At 38.7% G+C, this 24189-nt stretch overlaps 1 protein-coding gene across 1 annotated transcript in view; it reads left to right on the forward strand.

Annotated features, from left to right (window-relative positions):
- The window catches only part of NDUFAF2 (NADH:ubiquinone oxidoreductase complex assembly factor 2), a 42799-nt gene that overhangs the window by 5955 nt on the left and 12655 nt on the right, over positions 1–24189 (forward strand). The window contains exon 2 of the mRNA XM_014055593.2: positions 19197–19286. Coding sequence (XP_013911068.2) covers positions 19197–19286 — 90 coding nt within the window. The remainder of the gene's footprint in view (positions 1–19196; positions 19287–24189) is intronic.

The following is a 24189-nucleotide window of genomic DNA, read 5'->3' on the forward strand; positions in this document are numbered from 1 at the left end:
GTTTTGTGACACACACACACCCCACCTCTGCCCAGTTCTTTCTGTGTTGCTGTTTCCATGTACTGCAATATCCACTATACAGCCTTTTTTAAAATCTTTCTTATCAACAGATGTTGAATCTACGATATGTGGCAGGTGCTTGTCTGCTTGTCTGGGATTCTAAAATCCCAGAGCACTTTAGCTTCTTCATTTTCTGTTACTTGATCTAATTTGTGGTCTTTCAAATTCTTTCTATTTCTTGCAGATATTCCGATGTTGATATTTTTTTTAAAAAAATATCATTTTAATGCCCAACTCCCAATGATATATAGTTTAAGTCCTCTACTTACAACACTTCATAATGATCATTCAAGTTACAACAGCACTGAAAAATTGACCTATGACCATTTTTCACATTTACAGCCGATGCAACATTCCCAGGATCACATGATCAAAATTCAGCCGCTTGACAACTGACTCGTGTTGTGATGGTTGCAGTGTCCCAAGGTCATATGAGCACCTTTTGCAACCTTCTGACTAGTGAAGCAAGATTCACCTTGTTACTAACTTAACAACTGCAGTGATTTACTTAACAACTGTGGCAAGGAAGGTTGTAAAATGGGGCAAAACTTACTGAATTTTTAAATTCATGATTGAACAGACAGAAGTCATTGAGTTCTGTTATATCCTTCCCCACTGCTACACAACATGTTATGTCATTATATTTGCTCTTCTTAGATCCCAGGTCACAGTTTACCATTGTTGTCATAGCTTTGATCAGTCAAGGTTTTTACATAATGCTTTGTAGTAAGAGAAAGAAAGTGTTGACTAAGTCAGTGTTTTTCAACCTTTTTGTGCAAAGGCACACTTTTTTCATGAAAAAAATCACGAGGCACACCACCATTAGAAAATGTTAAAATTTTTTAACTCTGTGCCTATATTGACTATATATAAAGTAATTTTCCCACGGCACACCTTACACTATGTCACGGCACACTAGTGTGCTGCGGCACAGTGGTTGAAAAACACTGGACTAAGTTACCAGAGTTCATTGTATCCATACCAAATGCTACTCTGCTAATGGTAAAGGCTGTACTAGACAGTTTGGGCTCGTTTGGGGCAGTATGTCTCAACAAGTACAATCAATTCCCAGTTTTACTTCTCGTATGCTAATTTTATTATAGGCAAGGTGGACTCCTAATCTAGAAACCACCTTGTAAATCAAAATAGTGTAGACAACATCACACCAACTAAAAGGTGTACACAACATGTAGATACTCTGATCCTTATTTCATTTTTTTAAAAAAAAATTGAAAATAAGCTTATCTCAGTTGGAGAATCAAACTTTTTTTACTAATTTAGAGAGATGTTGTTAAAAACAGTGAAAATCCACAATTGCACAGTATATTAATGCTATACTTTTGTTCTTATTCATTTACAGATCATTTTCTTATGGACATGTGGTTTATATCTGAATAACTTTTTAAAAATAGAAATTTCATTATATATTTTTTGAGTAGGAACAACGAAACTTTTACCTCCTTATAAAAAAACCCACTCTCTTCTTCATTTTGATGTGTTTTATTTTTTTTAAAAGTAAGAGTTGTCATGGAAGCTTAAAATTCAAAGTTAGGAACAAAACCTCAAATCACTCATAAGAATGCACAGGGAATCTTAAACATAGCTCTTAGAATATGAGCTGCTGCCAGTCATTTTGATATACTGTTAATTTTGATGTCTAACAAATGTTGATAACTTATTCATGGGTCAAAACAAGCTGACAGTTTAGCTGAATTGCAGTTCATTTTTTAATATTTTATCTCAGCATCATTGTTCTTAATTTGTAAGCTGCTATAGGACAACTCATTGTCCTTAAATTTGGTTTATATATAGTTTGTGTATCTGTGTGCATGTGTCCATCCAAAATGTGACATTACAAGAATTCCAAGTCTTTAGAAATTCAGACAGGAACATAAAAAACTTGTGTATTTCAAAATTTCAGCCAGCTGTTTAAAAATGAATTATTTTAATTTCACATTAGGGTCAAATGTCTTCATTCTCCCATTTTTTTAATCTTAAATAAAACATAATTTGAATTGCTATGCTCTTATATTGCTTTCTCTGTGGACAAATCTATGCTAATAGCTACTAAGTATAACCATGACTTCATAAAAGTTCTTTGCTGGCAACTTTATGCCTCCAAAATATAAAGAAAATTTGATAGTTTCATTTGATCTGTAATAATTATCCCTGTTTACAAACAATGGTAATATCTTTGTCATGATAAAATAACTACAGGGTTGTAATGTTATGTTATGGAGATCAGTTGGTTTGGCCAGTGTTCACATATTATTTCCTGTTATTTAGTCTTCTGACGGTCACAAACAGCTTTGCACAGTTTCATGATGATATCACATAATGTTGATGATGATTATGTGCTATTAGCTCATTGTTTACTCTTGTGGACAACATAGATTTTTATTTACATATCTATTGGATTTCCTGCATGGATTGCCCCTGTGACTATATAGGACAGACAGGGAGGAAGCTAACCACCAATCAACCAATAGTAAGGCACCATATAAGTAGGATGCATAGAATAGCCCAAAGCACACATTTCGGTAGAGAGTTTCCTGAGGATAGGCTCTAGCATAAGCCCAAAAGCTCAGAAGACTAAATCTCTTGTCTCGGTGACAGATCCAGATTGGATCCTGCAACATAGATTTTCTCCATGATGATCTGTCCACTAACCTGGTACTTTAGCCCTTCCAATTGGCAAGTATTGTTGCCTTATTTTTTTCTTTTTAGTAAATTCTGAAATGGTTTTCAGTTTCCACACCTACTACAAACTTTTAAAGGACAAAAAGTAAAAATGGTGTCACTGAAAATTAGCTACTTTGTGGAGTATTCTTGCATACAGAATTGACGAAATATGGGCTAGTGTCAGTATTTATGTTCAGAAAACCTATATACCATTTAAAATAAATAAATAAATGCTAATGGGATTAATATAGCATCTCAACTTTGCCATTTGAATGTCAATGGATGATTTTTTTCCCTATCTTTTCCAGGTGAATCATTAAAAAAAAGTTTGGGAACTATCTAAGTTTGCAAGTAGGAAAGGAATTGCCTTTTCTCTTTATAAGTGATAGATGCAAAGGAACACTTGCTGGAAGTTCTTTTCTGTAATTTGCTTCTAATTTCCAACAATTCTGATACTTTACCTGGTACTAAATGTGCTGTAAGCAAAGTTATTTGCCCTGTTTTGTTGTTAAAGTTCTCCATGATTAAGTGCAATGGTTTCTTAACAAAACCAATTTCATTTTACTTTTAAAGCATTAAGTTCCAGAAGTGTGTATGTACATGATACAAATTCTTAGCCCAAAAATGTCATTTTTCCAGTTAGTTGTATTTCCAGTTTTCAGAATTATATTACAATGGGATAATACAGAACAACAAAGTAGTTTTTCTTCTGGACTTTTCTTTTAATTTAACTCTTATAAGTTGATTAACCATTCAAGTTAATACTGTATTAAATTCCTAATTAGTAGTTTAATTTTTGCACTCCATTGCTTCAGGAAATTACTTTCTTGATAATGTTTTGGTAAGCTCCTGCATGATTCTTTCAAAGCACTGTCTAAGAATGCTCAATATAGTTGTTGATCTATGAAGGAGCAGATCAGCTGACTGAACTAAAACAAGAAATTTAAGGTGTGTTTGAATGTTTTAATCTCAGGAGAATGATTTTGTACTAAGCAAAGATTCAAACAATGCCCTCAGACAACAATGAAAAACAATGGGGGACATGCCATTTGGGAATACGATGGGGGAGAAGGCACATTTCCTCTGCCTGAAAAAATGACAACATTTAAAAGAAGGGACTGAAATTGTTTAGGAATGGAGGGGAATTGCTGATGCCAGAGACTCAGTGAAGGTGTCATAATCCTGAAAAATTATCCTTTCCAATATAATTATTCTGTTTTGGCTACAGTGCCTATTATTCTATTAGTGTGCCTGCTGCTGGAATGACATACACATTGAGATCCAGCTGGCTCTGACACTGTTGGCATTCTAGAAAGAAAACATGACTGGATTCTTGGGCATGTGGGCCAGGAAGCTAAGGGATCCTGTGAGATGGGTGTTGTGTATTGTTTGCTGTGGTCCTCGGCAGCCATTTTGTGCCTATGAATTATTGTTTTTTTGCTTTATATAAAACTTAGGTTTCTTTCTAGAAATAAGATCTTGCTTAAGTTGTATTTTCATTTAGACGACCCATTTTTCAACAAAAACAACACAAACAAAAATTCCATCTGTTCACAGAGATGCACATTTTAGCAATGAAACTGCTTTTTGGAGGTGTATTTTAAATTAATAGCTTGTCTGTTTCTCTCACCTTCATGTATTTTGGAAGAAAGAACTTGGGAATGCAATTAATATTATTAGGGAATAAAAATCCTTTATAATGCTTAAAATAACATTTTTTCACTTAGCACTTTTCTTATTGCCTTCCATGTTGGAGAGCATCTGTCCCAGTCAGGAGGAGAGTCAAGTGGGAACTTAGCATGGACTCACTATGTAAACAAATGAGGACAAGGTCTGACCACCCATCTGAATGCTTTTGAACATTATCTAGTCTTTCCCAGGTGACAACTGTCATCTGGGGAAATTCCTGTATTATAAACAGACAACAATAAAGCAGCTTGTTTGAACTCTCTACGTGTGGGTCTGGTTGTTTGCTCCTGACAATATAGTAGCTCAGCAAAACATGGACAGCTATTGAACATGTCTTCTTTTGTAATGCAACAGCTAAATTTGATTATTAACATTGTTGATGAGGCTGATTTGTCAAAGAAATGAATACTTCACACTCTGAATGTTGTACCTTTCTAATTTTTCTAAAATTCACAGGGAAATTCTTTTAATTCAAAATTTATATTTGCATCATCTAAATGGAATAATTTGAGTAATGTTTCTAGTTTGAAGTAAGACTGGAATATAATTGAAAATTATAAATCTCTGAAACAAACTTCAATTGTAATCTCGAACATTTTTATAATGGCTTGTTGCATGTTGGTTACTGAAGCAGGACGTTGGCAGGGATACTGTTCTAGTTTAGAAAGATCAAATGTATAGAAAAATAAGGCAGGATGCATAAGTGAAATGTGGTCAAACTCAATCAGAGTTTTAAAAATAAAGTTAAATGGCCATAAGGTCATCATGAGATGAGAGCGGTAAAACATTTTTCATAAGAAATTATACAAAACATTTAATCCACAACAGCTGAAAGGATCATACAGTGTTAGAATTACTATTTTCTGCTTTCTGCTTATGTAAGTATTCAAGATGGCTTATAGCAATAAACAAAGTAAACAAAAGTAGGCAGTAAAATTAATACAATGGAAACAATATCAGCATCTTTAAAATTATGTTAGAGGACACTAAATAAAATGATATATAGGATATTTCAAATGGGAAAACCTTTTTACTTAATAGATTGACAATAGAACTGTGTGATTCTGATTCACACAGGAAGGTATACAGTATAATGAAGCCATTCACCTGGTAAATGCTGTCATAAACCAAATGTGCAAAATAATGTAAAGAATATTGACAGCCCTTCTGTTGCCTTCATTGTGCCTTTTGTTCAAGATAATTCAATAAAGATAGGGAAAAGGAAAGATACAATGCTGATCTTTAGAATTGCTCAGAGTGGAGGAGTAATGTATTGTTAAAGATGATTGAGATATAAAACCTTTGAAAATAACAAGCACTTTGAGATTGAGCACTTACCTGCCTACTGGAAAGGGAAGGGGAGAGGAGAGGAACTTGGAAAAAGAAACTCTTACACGCACTTCCAATCCATGCCACCACCACCCCATGCATTTTCCCAACCTGTGCCACCTGCTTGCCTTCCCTATGCTGTACTAATCCCTGTGTGCTTTCCCTGACTCATGACACACGTCTTGTGCACCTCCATGGACTCTCCCTGACCAATGCTAGCCCCTGTGTACCTACCCCGATCTGTGTAGCAACCATGCACCCTTCTCATGACACGCTACTCCCCGTGTGCCTTCCCTGACCTGCATAGCATGTCTTGTACACTTTCCAGCACCCCTTCCCACCCACACCCCCTCGTGCATCATGACCACTGTGTCATCCCCCACACACCCCTGTGACCCCCATGCATCATTCTTGACCTTTACCTGCCCCCAGAAGTGGGTTGCTCCCGGCTTGGGCCGGTTCGGGAAAACTGGTAGTGGTAATTGGGCATGGGTCACCGAACTGGTAGTGATGGCTGGCTGGCCACGCTCCCGAACTGGCTCGCTCTGATGCTCGCCCTGTCTTGTCTTCGCCGTGTGCATCCACACAACTGCCTCTAGTGCCTACACCAGTGATGGCGAACCTATGACACGCGTGTCAGTGCTGACACGCGTAGCCATTTGGGGTGACACGCACAGGATTTCATGCGATTCATCCTCGGCTCCTGCACGGCCGCCGAGGATGAAAGAATCTGTGCTGGAGGAACGGGGGGGGCAGGACGTGTGATCTCCCCCGCCCACACTCACTTACTGTATCGCCGCCGCCCCTTTCTGAGCGCAGGGGCTGCTGGTAAGGCATGCGTGCCGTGCGCACACACGTCATCAGCGCAGCGAGGGAGGACCCGCAGGAGAGGAGCGCGGGAACAGTGCGCGCCTCTCTCCAGTCAGGCCAGCACAGAGAGTCTACTCCTGGGACTGTCGGTTACGACCGCACCACAGCAGGGAACAGCGGAGTGCCAACGGGAACTGTGAGCGCCATTAGCAGCAACTATAAATTGCGCAAAATTATGTTTTTGTCGAAGTGACACACAACGCGAGTTATGCTCGATTTTTTGCCGATTTTTGACACACCATGCCAAAAAGGTTGCCCATCACTGGCCTACACACAGGTAAGCAGCATGGGCTGCTCAGAGAGCCCCAAGGCTTTGCAACCATCGCCTCCTAAGTGGGATCAAGCATCCCTGCCTCCTTGATACACAGAGGCAGGAAGCAGTAGCTTCGTTTGCTGCCTGTGACCTCCCGGGAGGGGGGGGGGTGAACAGCCAAGTGAGCATGCCAGGATGTGCTGGCTGCCTCTAATCTGCAGTTTACTTGTGAGATGTTTACTCATGAGCATGGTGCTTGGCAGCGGGCAGATTGCTGTCTTGCTCACTTGGCTACTGTCTCCCCCTCCCCCCCCCCCCCGGGAGCTCACAGGCAACAAACCAAACTACACACACTTCGGACCCTCCAGCTCTCAAGCATTCAGCTTGGTGCAGTTCGGGTTACAGCATATTTTATTTCCCATCTCCAATCTGAAACATACATTTGCCAAGCCACGCCCATAAAATATGCCACGCCCACATAACTGGTAGTAAAAAAATTTAAAACCCACCCCTGCCTGCCCCCCCTTCCCCAAATTCCTGACCTGAGGGCCACAGTAGTCTGGCCATCCTTGCTGATTTATGCTGCCCACCAGCATACCCTGCTCGACCTGCACAGCATTTCTAGGAGTCACTCACACACCCTTCCCAACCCATGCAACATCTCTCATGCATCCCCACCTATGTTTTCTGACCTACACCCTCTGGCTCTCTCTCTCCCACTTACTTGTCTGCTGGCCTTGGACTTGGCAACTCCCTGCTGGTTTCCCTATTGACTTTTTCCCTGCAAGTTTCCCACAAGCAAAGTAAATTGGGAAGCCAGCAGAAATTCCAGGAAGGGAGGAAGGGTGGGTGGGGGAACAGAGTGACAGGAACGATGGGGGGAGCAAGTAGGTTGATTTCTAATGCTCCCTGACAGCTTCCCACAAGCAAGCTTCAAGGAGAAGCTTCAGGAAGTTGGAAGTAATTCCAGCTCCAGCATTCACTTTTTGGTGGGGGGAGTACAATACTGGAATTAAGGCCAATAGGCTATATATATTTACATAATCCAATGTGAAACACAGCTCCCTGTGATTCGCAGAGGCCTGGTAGGAGTAATTGCCAAGATTCTGAATGCATGCTTAGAAGGAAAAGCTTTTCAGTATTCTAGACAGGAGGATTTGACTTGCAGTGTATTTGAGCAGAACTGTACCATAACATCGCTAAAAGCTTTAGTGGATGTTTAAAAGGGGACGTAAGATGACAATGGCCTCTGGTTCTAGAAACCTGAGCAAAGCACTAGAGTGGGAGAAGTTAAATAGGAGGAGAAATCAAGAAAATGTGTGTGAATGAAATTCTAATCTGTCAGAGATAAGTCCCCTGGAGAAAGAATTTCTGTATTAGTAGTCACTGTGTACACATACTCAGGCAGTATTGAAGACTTCAGAGAGAGACTGGAGTCCTTCATGGTCTTTGAGATTGGTTGTTTGCAGATGTTTCATTATCAAACTTTGTATACAGTAGCTCAGCCTGCCAGTGTTGGTAGGGGAGTGGTTTTCCCCTTGGTAATTCCTTGATTAAGGTATTGTTTTCTGCTTGATGGTTTGTCTGTGTTAATCCCTGCTTATTTGGGTGGTGGAGGTGGTGGTGGTTTTTTGTTTATTTTTCATTTTTAGCTTTTTTATTGTCTCTTGAATTGTGCATAAATACTGTATATTTTATGTATCTCTTGATGGCTGATTTGTCTGAATTCCAAGCTTCCAGGCATTCCTTATGTGTGCTATGGTAATGCTGTGTGGTTTTCTCCTTTCTTTGTGAATTTTATACATTTGAAAATGATGTTGATTATTTCATGTATTTTCTCCAGTTGTTCCTTTTTTATTATGACAAAGGTGTTGTCTACATACTGGATCTATACTTTTGGTTGTATGCGTGGGAATGCTGTAGTTTCTAGATGCTGCATTACAGTCTTTGCTATGAGCCCTGAGAGTGATGATCCCATGGGGCTGTTCTCTGATTTGTTGGTATATTTGTCCATCAAACTGAAAATAGATAGTGAGGCAGAGGTTGATGAGGTCCATTATTCTGGATTCCTCTATCTCAGTGTTTTTCAACCTTTTTTGTGCAAAGGCACACTTTTTTCATGAAAAAAAATCACGAGGCACACCACCATTAGAAAATGTTAAGAAAATTTAACTGTGCCTATATTGACTATATATAAAGTAATTTTCCCACGGCACACCTTACACTATGTCACGGCACACTAGTGTGCCGCGGCACAGTGGTTGAAAAACACTGCTCTATCTTAGTGTACTTGGCTAGGGGTGTGTGTGTGTGTGTGTGTGTGTGTGTTATAGTTCTACTGCCATGGATTCTTTCACTAGTTTTGGATCTATAGATGTACAGGCTGCTGTAATGTTGAATCAACCATAATATATTCTCTTCTGTTCACTTTAGAGAGAGAGTCAATGATTTTTGCTGTAGTCAAGATGTGGATAGAAAAGGAATGTGTTTGGTTTACAATTAAATTTAAAGCTAGATGATGATTAGAAAAACCATATTTTTACTGTGTTGAGGATGTACTGTGTTTTCCAAACTCTCTTACATAAGAAATTTAAAGGGATCTTCAAAGATTCTTGAATTAAGTGGAAACCTAATAAACAAAAAGACATTTATATGTGTCTGACAGTCCCAGGCTTAACAGATTTAAGAAATTACAGAAATAAATTACAGTATAAAACAGTTAATTAGTTTGCGTTTCAATGAAAAGTTTGTAATGTAAGCACCATGCTTCTATTTATTATTTCTTTCTGGCTGTATATCTTTTTTCATAATGAAAGATATATTGGACTAGGTAATGCCACCAAAATGAAAAATGTTGCTGTACAAGCAGGAAAAAATAACATTTCATTCTCCGGTGCACTGCTTGGAGTGTCCAAGCAAGGATTAAATTCTGTCCCACTGCCCAAGGACTGGATTGAAAATCTTTGGCCACGCCCTCTGGCTCCTTCCATCCTCAATTTTTTAATTCAGTCCAAAGCCCATCGGACGTATTTAACAGCCTTAGCTGATAGAAATTCAATTACTATATTTCCTTAGCTTAGATTTTTATTATTTTACCTTCCCTTTTCAGTTAGGTAGCCTTCCTTACTGTAGCAGTATCGTTTGCCTTGCCCTAAGAAGCCGGATTCGCTCTGGATAGAGTGACGTGCTTCTCAGCCTCCCGGGTGGCTCGTCACCTCCGTGGTGCCATCACCCAGTTGATCTTCACTGGCAGGAGTGTCCAAAGCTTTGGCAGCCCATCCAGCATACAGGAGGCACTTCCTGCGACTCCAGAAGCTGCCCAACGAGGGATCGACCAGGAGTGGCCATTCTTCTCCCTGCAGCAGGTGCTTGGGCATTCGGAGACCTTGGCAGCTGTCATCCTCCATGGCCCTTTTCCCCTGCCAGTAGCAAGTTCCGTCTGCGGCCAAACAGAGCCCTGCCCCTTCTCCTGACCACAGCGCCTCAGCCTGAGTGAGTCCATGGGCAGAATCACACCTGCCTCCAGGCCCAAGTTTTCCTCAGGCTCGGCTGTCGGTATCTCGGGCAGCATGGACACATATTCCATTGTCGAAGCTCCTGAACAAGGGCCCTCCATTGGGGTAGATAGGCAGAAGGGCAGCCAGGGAAGCTATAAGGGAGATTGGCAGGTGTCCTTACTCCAGGAAGGAGGCGGCCAGACAGGATAAAGTGGATGCCAGGCGCCAAAAAGCCCTAGAGAGGCAATTTGAGAGGGTGCAGAGGTAAACCATCACGGTGGCTCAAGTCCATCGTGCGGATCCACCTGAGTCTTTGGGGAGCCAGGGCCTTTCCCAACCTGCCCTCCCCCATCCTTCTGCAGGGGAGTACCACAAGAGTTCTGCTCAGACCAATCTTATGGAGGGTCCAGGACCTCTTCCCCTTCTATTGATGGGGGTGCAGATTCATTTGACTGTGGGGTAGGGGGAGAAGAGAAGGATGATCCCCCTCACCCTCCTTCTGTGCCCTGTAGGCCAGCCTCAAGTTCTACTTCTGGGGTGGGGACCTGCCCAGTGGAGGATCAGGGACCATCTCTCTCAGCCGAAATGAGGGAGGTGATTGATTCCGCGATATCCCAGGGCATTGCCCAGGGCCTTAAGGAACGTGCTGAAAAATCGGGCCAGGGTCACAAGAGCAAGTCTAGGACTCCAAGACGTTCTCGCCTCCACCCTCTGTGGTTAGTGCTGAATCAGTCTCGGAGGGGGAGGATCTGGCTGAACCAGATCTATCTGAGGATGAGGGTTTGGTAACTGATAAGCCTACCTTTACCGGCCTGTTCAAGCCTTCTTTATTTAAATCTATATTATATAAGGCAAAGGTCATTACTCACCAGGAGGTGACCCCCACCGTTACTCAGGAGTCTACAGACCCTGCTGATCCCAGTGGGGGAGGGGTTGTTTGATGAGACCATCCAAGTTCAAGACCTGGTGCCTATGCCTAAGTTATTCAAGGACTTTGTGCAATGTCAGTGGGTTCAGCCAGGGACACCCCAGCATACGGGCCTTCCTTAAGGGCACATCGAACTTGCGGCCGCAGATGATCCATCGCACCTGTCCTGGGACCTTGCTGTTGTTCTCAGGGCTTTATCAGAGCCACTGTTTGAACCTCTCCGCTCTTCTTCTATCAGGCCTTCTTTGTCACCATTACCTCGTTGAGGAGGGTGTCTGAACTGGCAGCCCTGTCAGTCAGGGAGGATTTGTGCCTCATCCATAGAGACAAGGTCATTCTCCAGCTGGACCCGTCGTTTATCCCGAAGATCAGTTCCCACTTTCACAGGGCCCAGGAGCTCATTCTCCCAAACTTTTGCCCAAGGCCCTTGCATCCTAGGTAATGCCGTTGGCATACCCTCGATGTGCGAAAAGCATTGAAGAGATGCATTAAGCGTACGTCCTCCTTCCGACGCTCGGAGGCCTTATTTGTATCGTTTCAACCGGTGGCCATTGGCGGAAGGTTTCATCTTCCACCACCAGTCCTGGCTCAAGACTTGTATTTCCCTTGCCTATGAACACCAGGGTAGGTCTAGGGCGACCTAGGCCTTGATTGAGGAGATCTGCAAAGCCGTAACCTGGGCGATGCCATCCTTATTTGTTAGGCACTACAAACTTGACAAATACGCCTCTGCGGATGCTGCCTTCGGAAGACGTGTCTTGCAGAGCGTGGTTTCTGCCGAATCTTGATGTGGATTGTGCACCCCATTGGAGGCACCCACCCTAGTGACATTTTGCTTGGGCATGTCCTTTGCTTGGACACTCCAAGCAGTGCACTGGAGAATGACCATTGGCTTACCTGAAGGGTTGTTCTCAGTGCACTGCAGGAGTGTCCAACCCCACCCTAAAGTATTATTTTCAGGATGTCCTGCTTTTCCATATGAGGATACTTTGCCTGATGGACATCCGTCTCAGATGGACCATGTCTTCATTGAAAAACTGAGGATGGAAGGAGCCAGAGGGCATGGCCAAAGATTTTCAATCCAGTCCTTGGGCAGTGGGACAGAATTTAACCCTTGCTTGGACACCTGCAGAGCACCGAGAACGACCCTTCAGGTAAGCCAATGGCCATTTACCCTGAATTTGGCCAGAGGAGCCCAATGAAAATGACAAAGCTGCATTTCTGAATATAAACTTATACTCTCTATATAAAGTCTACATGCAAACTGAGTATAAGGTACTCATATATTCACGATATATGGAAATTAGCTTGAATTGTAGGATATGAGCAAGTAGATTTTTTTTTAATTAAAGTGACTTATAAAACAAAATTAAAATGCATTGGCAAAAGCTTGGATAGAAAAAAAGAAATAAAATAAGACAAGGCTGGCTTGCATCAGTTTCAAGAGGAGAAAAAAGATGTGTGCTTAGCTTGAAGAAAGTGTTGATATTGATTTGAGTTGGGAAAGAAATAATGAACTGTCAAGTTCCTCCCTATGTGATCTATTTTAATTTTTTGTTTTATGATTTATTTGTCTCTATTTTGCAAGTGAGCATTTACAATAAGTGCATAAATAGTATCTTTAAATGCATTTAAAATGAATGAATATATGATGAATGAATGAACCCTCAGCCAAGAAACAGATGAGCACCACACCCTCGAGCTGGACATGACGGGACAATGAAACCTTTATATCTCTTTCTATATATATAGGTAGGCACCCATACAGAGAGGGGCAGACAAAGAGACAGACAATGAGACAGACAGACAAACAGAGATCTAAACTTGTTTGAATTTGTTATGCTTTTTGTTCTCCTGATTTGGTAAAGTACCCCATTTTCTGAAACCATCTTTGTTTCATTTAATGCGATTAATTGACTGTGATGATCATCTGTTGGACTTTATTTAATTATTTCATTACCTTTATGTGCTACCCATTTCACTGTCGAGTGATTCTGGTCAGCATACAAACATAAAAAACAAAGGAACAAAACAAAAAACATTATTAAATTCACAGAACTTATTCAAGTTAAAAAAGCAGAATACTACGGGGTGGAATGGGATCTTCTTCCCAGTCCAATAATTGTCTCTAACATGGAAGTCTCCCAATGGGGCTGCAGGCAAATCAGCAGAGCTGGGTTTGAGGTTCCTTCTTGGAAGGCCAAGAAGGTTGGATCTCTCCCTCGGGGGGGGGGGGGACACGATGTTCCTGAGAGTGGGAGCCACAGCAGAAAAGGCTCTTGTCCTGGACTTTCCTAACGAATTCCTTGAGCAACAGGGTCCATAGCGTGTCCCTGCTGGAATGAGTGGGGTGGGCCAATCCCATTGGGGTGATATGGTTCCTTGGGTAACTTGAGCCCATCCATAAATGGCTGTAAAGTGTATAACATCTTTGAATTGGACCTGAAAGCAGACCAGCAACAAGTGCAGTTTATGCAACAGCAGTCTTACATGGCCCTATGAGCCTCTAGAACTGTCCTCCTGGCTGCATTCTGAATACTGTTCAGGGCAGCCCCATGTACAATGCATTGCGGTAGTCCAAACATGAGATGACCAGAGCATGTGTGACCAAGTGCAGGGACGATGATTTGTGATACAGGCAGTAGGTTCAATGGATAAGTTAGTGTTGTTCTAACATCATCATTCAGCTCTAACACAGGACGTGACCAAAAAGCACTTTTTACTATTAGAGAATCTTTCTCTATTACATGATTCTTAATACATTAGAATGCAGCTGAAGAGAAATTAAAGGTGTTTTGTAGCTTCCGACCTACTTCATTCTTTTACTAGAATTGATGACTAAGAGTATGCAAATCGTGCCATAAAGGGGCATGCAAGGCCAAAAAGATTTTAATGAAAAAAAAGCACTTGAATTTATTAGTCAAGAAGGATTTCAGTGTCTTGTTTAAAAAATACGGTATTTAATTTCATCTTGTTACTCTTTCATGTTCTTCTATGATAGTAACCATGTAGAGAACTTTACATAATGACTAGGTGAAAGGCACCTAATAAATATAATACGTGTTTTCCCTTATATCGGCATTCTCTTCACTAAATCATACTTGGATTACAATGATCACTACCGTATTTCCCCCAAAATAAGAGAGGGTCTTATTTTCTTTTGATCCCCGAAATAAGTGCTTGGTCTTATTTTCAGGGAGGTCTTACTACTATTGTCGAGGGGCAGGAGACAGTGAGCGTGGTCACCTCATGGCTGTTGCTATGTTGCAATATTTTTGGGGAAAGGCTTATTTTAGTGCATGGCTCAAAAACCCGATTGAGTTTATTATCTGGGGAGGTCTTATTTTCAGGGAAACAGGGAAATAGTTTTCATCTTATCTCAAAATGTTTCTGCATACAGTTTATACAAAAGCTATCCTCCCTGCCCCTGGGTCAGTTACGTTTGAAAAATGATCTTTGCCAAATTAGATGTTTTCTGATCAAGAGATGAAATGAGGGAGAGATATCATTGTGTACATGTTTTATATATGCTGATTACTGGATAATACAACAGAAAAAAATGTCAAATATTTGGCTTCTCGTGTTAATGCAATCTGTAACCCAGGATTGTAATGCAACAGATGTTAATAAATTCATATCAAGGCCATCCCTTTTATGTTGCTGAGATACAACAATTATGGTGTATGACAGTGGGATGTATATGATTTGATTTTTAATATTTCAAGGATTTATTCATTTTTAATATTATTTTATCATAAAAAATAAAATACAAAACAGTAAAACAAAATGAAACAAAACAAAAGCATACATTCAGTGACAAAAAAAATAGTGTGCAAAAAGAGGAAAAGTGGTCAATTAAATTTAACATTTAACATAGAATCTACTGTGACTGGATGCTGAAAGAAAAGAAAAAGCAGTAAATTTTTCAGTAGACTCGAGCAGGGGTGGGTTCCTGCCAATTCTAACCTCTTCTATAGAAGAGGCTCCACAAATCTACCGTGCCATTTAGAACCGGTTCCAGCTCCCTCCCACCACGCTTGTCCCACCGCCGCTCACTGATTGGCTGGCTCACCAATCGCCCCGCCCACCTCTAAGAGTCTTATTTAAACCTTAAAGTCTTAAAGCTCTCAAGTTTGAACACCCCTGGGTTTTTTTTCTAAAGGGTTGGGGTGCAAGGGTCTTGTAACTTGACAGCTTTAAGACTTGCGTGCTTCAAATGCCAGAGTTTCTGAGCCAACATTTTGGTTGCTAAGCAAGAACATTGTTAAGTGAGTTTCACCACATTTTACAAGTTGGCCTCGCCCACCCAGTCACATGGCCAGCAAGCCACTCCCACAAAGCAATCCACACCTACAGAAGAGGTTCTAAAAAATTTTGAAACCCACTACTGGACTCGAGGCACACCTGTTCCCCCCACCCCCTACTGTTCTACTTACCTTTACAGACTTAGAAAAGGCTTCTTGGTGCCTGTGGTGAGTATGTGTGCGCGAAGTGAACCAGTAGCAGACTTCAGAGTATTTCACCCCGGACTCAAGACACTACACTACAAAGTTACCCCTGCATGGCCCCCTGGGAGTCTGACAACCAATCAGAATACATTTCTTATACAGGAACAGGAAGCTCCAAGGCAGGGCAAGAGGGTATAAATCTCTCTCTCTCAGCCATATGCTTTATTTTTTGCCCAGGATCTCAAACCATGTGGTCCTGTCCACCATTAAACCCATCTTTCCAAGCAGTTTCCATGTTTCCAGTGTCTTTCTCCCCACTTGGAACTGAACCCAGATGGACATTCCTTCCAACAGCTGTTAGAATGGTACATTTGAATGAGGAATTTGAAGCAATAAGAAAAAGCAATACAATTTTCATGGAAGAAATTTTAGGGATAAGGTACAGAAAGGGACAGTGAGCTATCACATAGGAAGAAAATGTGAAAAAAAGGGTCAAGTTGAAAAATAAAGATAACTTAAAAAGAAATCTTCTGCTGAATGGAAAACAGCAAAAGAATTTGAAAGGTTTATGTGCCTGGTTCTATATTTGAGTTGTTGATGCTATGAAATAACACAGTAGTATTTGCAGATATTTTCTGAGAGAGAGATGTGTGAGTGTGCCACTTGGGAGCTATCAGAACAGCATTCCACCCTGTGTTAAAAACCAAGAGATGGGTGGTTTGGGTGAAGAAAAATCAGGGGTATGACGCAGGAGAGAATCAAGTAACGTCATTGAAATTACATTTAGAGGAATGCACTGTGGTTGGAGTAGAGAATAATGAGAAAAAAGAAATGGGACAATATTTTGGCATGAATTTTTATAAAGGAAAATTCATTTATAAAATAAAATATTTCACTTAATGTAGTATTCTGTGTCTCTTGCACATTTTTATAAGCTAGTGTAAGAAAATGTATAGAAAACTGCAGATGAATAGAAAACTGTCTGAATTACAACATTGAGCCAATTGTCCCTTTCTTTTAGCAATTTAAACTACTATGTATAATTTAGTTTACCAATATGTAATAATAAGAATAAAATTCACATCAAGGGGCTAGAGATAGCTGCTATTATTATCTTTACTAGAATTAAAAAAAAACCAAATATTGGATCGTGTTCGTGTTACTGAATCTTTTAATTCTTCAACTGTTATTGTTGCAGGATTGCGTAAAATGAAAGAAACTAGGGTAGATTAAAAAGCTTATTTGAAAGCTTTTTTAATGTATTATTTTATTTCTGCATACATTAAAAATATTATATAGTTCAATTTTGTCACGTTCACCAGTTCTTATGATTTAACTCCTTGAAAGCTATGAAGAAGTAATGAAAGAAATTACCTGTCTTAAACTGATAGATGCTTTCTATGAGCTACTTCTATTTTAGTGCCCTTTAAATTCAAACATGAGAAAATTGCAGAAATTTACAATTCAATGTGTGTTTCATCAGGGAGGAATTCACAGATTGTTTTGACACCCAGTTACAAATTCAGCATGAAGATGGACGTCTCATGAAATTTGCAGCTGCTGATTGAATTTATATTTCCATAAAGCCCATCAACAGTAGCAGCCTGAAGGGAAGTGTTGGGGGGAAATGACAAAAAATGTGAGGCTAGCATTTTTCTTCAGAGTTATAATGACAAATTACTTGTAATAAGGTCTTACACTGACCAGGATTAAATGAAAAATATAGGCAGCCAGAAAGGAATTATTCCCCCCCCCCAATTGATTTGAACTAAAACCATCTAGAGCTGATATCTAAATATATGTTTAGTCATCTGCAGGATATGCTAAATGCAGCCACAAATCAGAAATGTTCTCACCTTAGGAAAAAAAAGGAAGCATTTGCAGGTAATTATAGAGAATTTGTCATACAGATAATCTTATTTTATAGTAATGTCCTGCGTTTGAAGATGAATGTTATACTCCCACAAAAGTAGGCCATCTTCATAGGAACCCTTCTCTCCCCACCACCCAGCGCCCCCCCATCATCTGCCTTTTCTTTCCCTTTCAGCTCTGAAATTGGTTTTCAGGGAAGCAGGGGAAAAGCTTATTTAAAACCTGTAAACAAAAAAAGGAGATTACTTTGATGTTCTAATACTAATAAAGCAATTAATAAATTAAAACAAATTGTATAGATTTATTCATGCTTTAAAATATTAAATGGAGCATTTACAAACTGTTCCTATAGAGGAAAAGGGAAAATGTAAGTGTTTTTTTTAATTAGGCATTAGGCATTATGGTTATAATATTGTAGTTGTTAAGAGAATATAACTTCCTTAATTTCAAACTTTCCAAGCACACACACACACATACACACACACATATATGTGTGTATATATATATTTAAAGTTTATTTATCAGCACAAATAAAAAAACATATATATACATATACATATACATATACATATACATATACATATACATATACATATACATATACATATACATATACATATACATACATACATACATACATACATACATACATACATACATATATATATATATATATATATATATATATATATATATGAGAGAGAGAGAGAGAGAGATACATTATATTGCCAAAAGTATTCGCTCACCCATCCACATAATCAGAAGCAGTTGTGAGCGAATACTTTTGGCAATATAGTGTACATGTTAATATTTATCTATGTAAATCATGGATTTTTATTTATGATAAGGTTAGTTAGAAAAAGAAGATAAAGGAAATGGTCTGTTTTGGTTAGAAAAAGAAAAGATAAAGAAGCAACTTCTAATCTTTGCAGCAGCTACAAACAAGCTTTAACAAGCATTATCCCTCTTCCCTCTTTAAGATTACAATATAAAGATTCCTTATGTCCTATATTCAACCTTTTTTTCAATCAGCAAATCCAGAAATCATGATTTCACTTTTTCCCTATTTCAGTAAAAGACCCATAAAAGATTTCTTTATGTCTTATATAAAAGTACTTATTGTTTTATCCCTGACCAGGGAGGGCAGTTTTGCCATTTCTGCTAATTCTGCCATCTTTACAATTCATTCCTCTATTATTGTATATAGCAGGGTTGTTCTCCAACTTGCTGCAATTACTATATATAAATTATTAATATGTAGAACACTTATTTGATTCTTATGAATCAAATTATTTTAAAGTGTAATCTATAACTAATATATAATTTCTTGAATTCCTCAACCTTGGACAAAAGTTTTGCATAAAAATGCACTGAATACTAAATTTGGTGAGTTTCAAAGCCGTTGAATATCCAGGTACCATTGTACCATATACAGTGTATATACATAGTATATGTATATACTATTTCATACTACAATTCTCAAGTTATTGGAAAAATATAATAAAAGTATTTCTATATCAGTTATGGAATCATTCTTAATTATCCACAATTTCTCCTCCTTGAAACAGGTCAGAACATTAAAGAGAGAAGAATTGTGAAAGCTGTCAATCTAGAAGAATATCAGTATGAATCTGGAGCCATTCCAACAGAATGGGAAGGTAAGACATCATTGGCATTGTTGGGGAAAAGCATGACTTGCTGACCCTGACCTCTCCCAAGTTGTACAGAAGAGAGACAAGACAACATTTCTAGCCCGCCCTTATTAATGTAAGAATACTTAAGAAGGCACAATTTTGTCTTTCTTGACATTTTGTCTCTTCAGTTTGTCCAGGCATCATTTCCTCTTGTACAGTGCTGTTCCATTTTAGTAGATACACCCCTCCCCCCAAAAAATGAAACTTGCAGATAGATGTGAACTTGATCCATAGATTTAGATACATAAACCTAGATTCAAACCTCAATTCTAAAGTATTGACTTTTTTTTTTAAAAAAAAAGAAACTGAGCAAGTTAATATAATGTCTGAAAGTTGGATAGAAAAATGCAAGACTCCACTCTGAGTGCATTTTGAAATAAGAAAAGCAGTTTTGATCGAATGAGCCTTGACAATTATGCATATAAGCTAAACGTCTTTTTATATGGTTTTCGCAAGATTAGGATAAATTTGCACATCTAAGATTCTTATTACCTAGGAAATAAATCATGTGTGGCAAGATATACTTTTAGTTGCATTTGGTTTTTTACTTAAGCATTATTATAATTACCATAGCATTTTCTTCCCTTTGTGATTATTGCGGCACTAAGAATAGAATAACAGAGGGATCTCGGAAGGGATCTTGGAAGTCTTCTAGTCCAACTTCCTGCTTAGGCAGGAAACCTACACCATTTCAGACAAATGGTTATCCAACATCTTCTTAAAAACTTCCAGCGTTGGAGCATTTACAACTTCTGGAGTCAAGTTGTTCCATTGATTAATTGTTCTAAATGTCAGGAAATTTCTCCTTAGAAATTAGAGGTTGCTTCTCTCCTTATTAGTTTCCACCCATTGCTTCTTGTCCTACCCTCAGGTGCTTTGGAAAATAACTTTGACTCCCTCTTCTTTGTGGCAGCCCCTGAGATATTGGAGCACTGCTATCATGTCATCCCTGGTCCTTCTTTTCATTAGGCATACCCAGTTCCTGCAACCGTTCTTCATATGTTTTAGCTTCCTGTCCCCTAATCATCTTTGTTGCTCTTCTCTGCATTCTTTCTAGAGTCTCAACATCTTTTTTACATTGTGGTGACCAAAACTGAATGCAGTATTCCAAGTGTGGCCTTACCAAGGCACTAAATTGAAAGGATTTGTGAAGAGCATAGAAATAAAGTGTTATGAATAAGCTGTAGTCTTTTTTTCTTTTCTTTAAACACAGCTCCTTTTAGGGAATGTGAACTTCAAAGTGCTTTGTTTTGTTATCCATTTAGGCAAAGAAGGTGTACAATGTATTTTTGTTTGTGGCAAAGAGAACAGATAAGAACCCAGGTGCTTAAACACAAAGAGCAACATTAACTGGATTTTTTAAATTAACATTTCAACTGCTAAATGTTTCCGTTTAGAGATTGTAATGTAAAAAAATTGCAGGCCTTCTTCTCTATAAGAGAAGAAGGTTGGGTTTTAAATGCTGCAGCATTTATATAACTTTGTGTTCAAAACATTATTTCACTACATCAGTTCCAATGAATGAAGACATTTATTCCAGTTTTTAATTTTTTCCCTATATGAAGCTGTGGGAATTTATCTTTTTCCATTCTTGCTAATGTGGAGCGTCCATTACAGTTTACATGCATTACAGAATTTTGCCTTTTTGCATATACTGTAGCATACATTACAAGAACCTGAAGTTGCACATGTTTGAGGATGAAACTCTTTTTAATTTTTGTGCATTTCTTTAATGGAGTAAGCATCTTGAGAATTTAATGAACAGAAAAGCAAGCTGTAAATTGAAGAAATAATCTACTCAGGTGTGGACATATTTTATATCTGGTCCAGACACACTATGCACCAACAAAAAATTTGCAAACACTCCCTTCTCAATTGATTAGTTTGGAAAGCTTTTCTCAAGCTTAATTATTACAGACCTTTTAAGCAGTATTTAATTCATGGCTAGAGGATTCCCATTACTAAGTTAATAACTAAGTTTATAGTTGTATTGTAACCACAAGTCATAACATATAACGTACCATAAAATAAAATACAAGAAACATAGAATAGTAAGAATCTCAATAGTTCACAGGTTAGACTTGATACTTGATACAGAAAGCATGGTTTTCTATGAAGTAGCACTTATAACTGTTTTACCGATTTCAAGACATTCTTGATAGATAATAGCCAACTACAGTACTGAATTCTTCAAAGAAGGTATGATTCATCTTTCTGCTTGGGATGAATAGAAATTAGCATAGGATATTTACTTCAATTGATTATTATTATTTTGTATTGTATTTCCATTGTATATGTGCTATAAAATGTGGATATATTTTGTGTTATAAAATCTGGGTATATTTTACTTACCAATCCTTTCAAATCAAAGTAAGCTGATGATTTTTGCCGATTTCCCACAAAACTCCCAACTCCCATTGGAATCTTGAACATGAGTTTTCCTTGTTCAAACCAGGAACATAATAACAGAGGATTAGATTTGCTTTTACTTACATATCAGTTGTGGCCCAGCAGGATCCGGTTGAGCTGCTGATGGACTCGGATAGCGAGGAACCATATGAGTCTGCCAGGGAAGATGTGGAGGACCCTGGGCAGGGTTCAGACTCAGAGCAAGGACCAGAAAGGCTGGCTGGCCACCAGGAGGTGCCTGAGGCATGGAGCATGGGGAGGATCAAAGGCAGTTTGTCCCTGACACAAGATTAAGAAGGGTGGAGAAACGGAAGCAGCAGCTCCGGAGGCAGACTCAGAGATGATAATTAAGCCCAGGTGGTTGTGTCTTGGCCCCTCTTAAGAGAGTATATAAGTGGAGAAGTTGGGAGAGGACATTTGCAGGACACAACCGTTTGAAACAGTATTGAAAAACTCTGTCTGTCTTCTATCCGTGCCTGTTGGATTTTGGGTTGCTGCCAACTATTTTTGCATGTGAGTCTTGTCCAGGCCTTCAGCCAAAGGAGTCCGTGATTAAAGAGTGGCAAACAACCAAGCCTGTGTCTGGGTGATTCACAGGAGGGGGGGGTTGTCAGAACTCATATCTAGGGAACATCCATATTTACTTGCCTAGGTTTCATTTTAAGACAAAATGCAAGGCATTATTTTTTCAGAGCAGAAAATGGTCATAACCTTTATGATTTTTAATTTTCAGTGGACACTGATTGTATCTGAAGTTAGAAGGTGCTATTTCCGTTTTCCATATTGTTAGTCTTCGTGAAAAATATAGTCACTTTCAGTGTCTTTGGAGACATCAGTGTTTGTATTTTTCATGCTGTATTTTACAGTCTGTGTGTTCAAGTTGGTCCCTCTTTGTTTAATGGGTAACATTTAGTGATTAATGGGAGTTTTAATTTACATGCCCACTTTTACGCTTATTACAATGCGCTATATGCCACTAGGAGTCTTAAAGTTCAATGAAAATCTCATGCATACTAATGAGAATGCAGATGAGCACTGAAATGAAAGAATGCCAAGGTCTCAAGATATGATATGACCAGTTTATCTTGCTTACATTCTGCTTAGAAAATGGTAGTGTTATCATGAGCATATGTTGCAGATAATGCTATACCATTTTTACAATTAAAGGCAACTGTTTAATTAGATGATTTGAACTACAATGGATTTCCAAAACTGTGCAAGAGCATGTTGCAAAATTGGACTCTGTCTATACATTTCTACACTTTCTTTGTTCATTTTGGGTGGAAGGGTACTGTTCCGCTTAGAAACTATTTTGGCTGCAGTTCCATAAAAGTGCTTTGTTTTGTTAGGGTAGAATTTACAAAGTTTTTTTTTTCTAAAAACAGATGACACATTGGCTATGTTTCAAAATTTGAAGAACAAGGGACAGTTCTACTAACAATTACTAAAATTGGCTCTGCTTTTATTTCATCGGTTTTTTTCTAAACTGAAGTAGAGATTTCTTGTGCAATTCATATGCTGTAACAGAAATTCTTTGAGAATTACTAACTTCCAATAAAAGGATTTATTCATGGGGGGAGGGAGAGATTTATTATTTTAGTGGATTATATAGGCTAATAGCTTTCACAATCAGTACCGTTGGAATGCATGCAGGAACAAGTTAAGGATAAACCATCATGGAGAAGATCTTATCTATGTGGTCGCTAGGAGTAAAAAATGACTTGATGACAGATAATCAATCAATAGTAGCCAAGTTAGAATATACTGAGTAGTATATATTGGGATACTATGTTTTTGAAGAATAAGGAAGCAAAGAAATCTCTGAGATAGCTTCTTGTCATAATGAAATTGCATTATTATTCATTTTTAAATTCATTTGTAGCTGATCGTGAAAGATGTGTGAATTAATATTAGAGAATTCAACAGTAAAAAGAGGCATCAATATTGCTTTAGTGGTGAATCTAGTATTAAAACCATTTATTTATCATTTCATTATCACATTTTATGCTGATAATCGTCAGTCTAACTGTCCCATTCCCAGCAGAAATACAGTTTCTGCTGGGAAACAGATCACTATTTTCTTTTCTTGGGGATAGTAAAGAAAATAGTGATCTGAACGATACAATATTTTATTGGAGGAGTTTATTTTGAATTATTTGCTTTCTTTTAAATAAGCTCCCAAGTCTATCTCATTCAGGTTGGCATTTTTAAGTCAGAACAAATTAAAATAATTTGGATGAATAAAATAATTTTAATATTTGTTTTAAAATGGAAGACAATTATGTATATTAATTTTTCTTGCAAAGATCTGCTTCGGTGCTTCAGTCCTGGCCTTTTTAAACAATGTCATCACTTCTTAAGCAGATGATGGTCACTTTTTAGAATTGCTTTATAAAAAAAACAACTTAAAAAACAGCTTCCTAATATATTTACAACTGGACATCGTGGTTTAAAAAGT

The sequence above is a fragment of the Thamnophis sirtalis genome, unplaced genomic scaffold (assembly GCF_051295495.1).
Source record: "Thamnophis sirtalis isolate CommonGarterSnake01/CBP01778 unplaced genomic scaffold, rThaSir2_p1.2 scaffold_5, whole genome shotgun sequence".
In the NCBI taxonomy this organism is placed as follows: domain Eukaryota; kingdom Metazoa; phylum Chordata; class Lepidosauria; order Squamata; family Natricidae; genus Thamnophis; species Thamnophis sirtalis.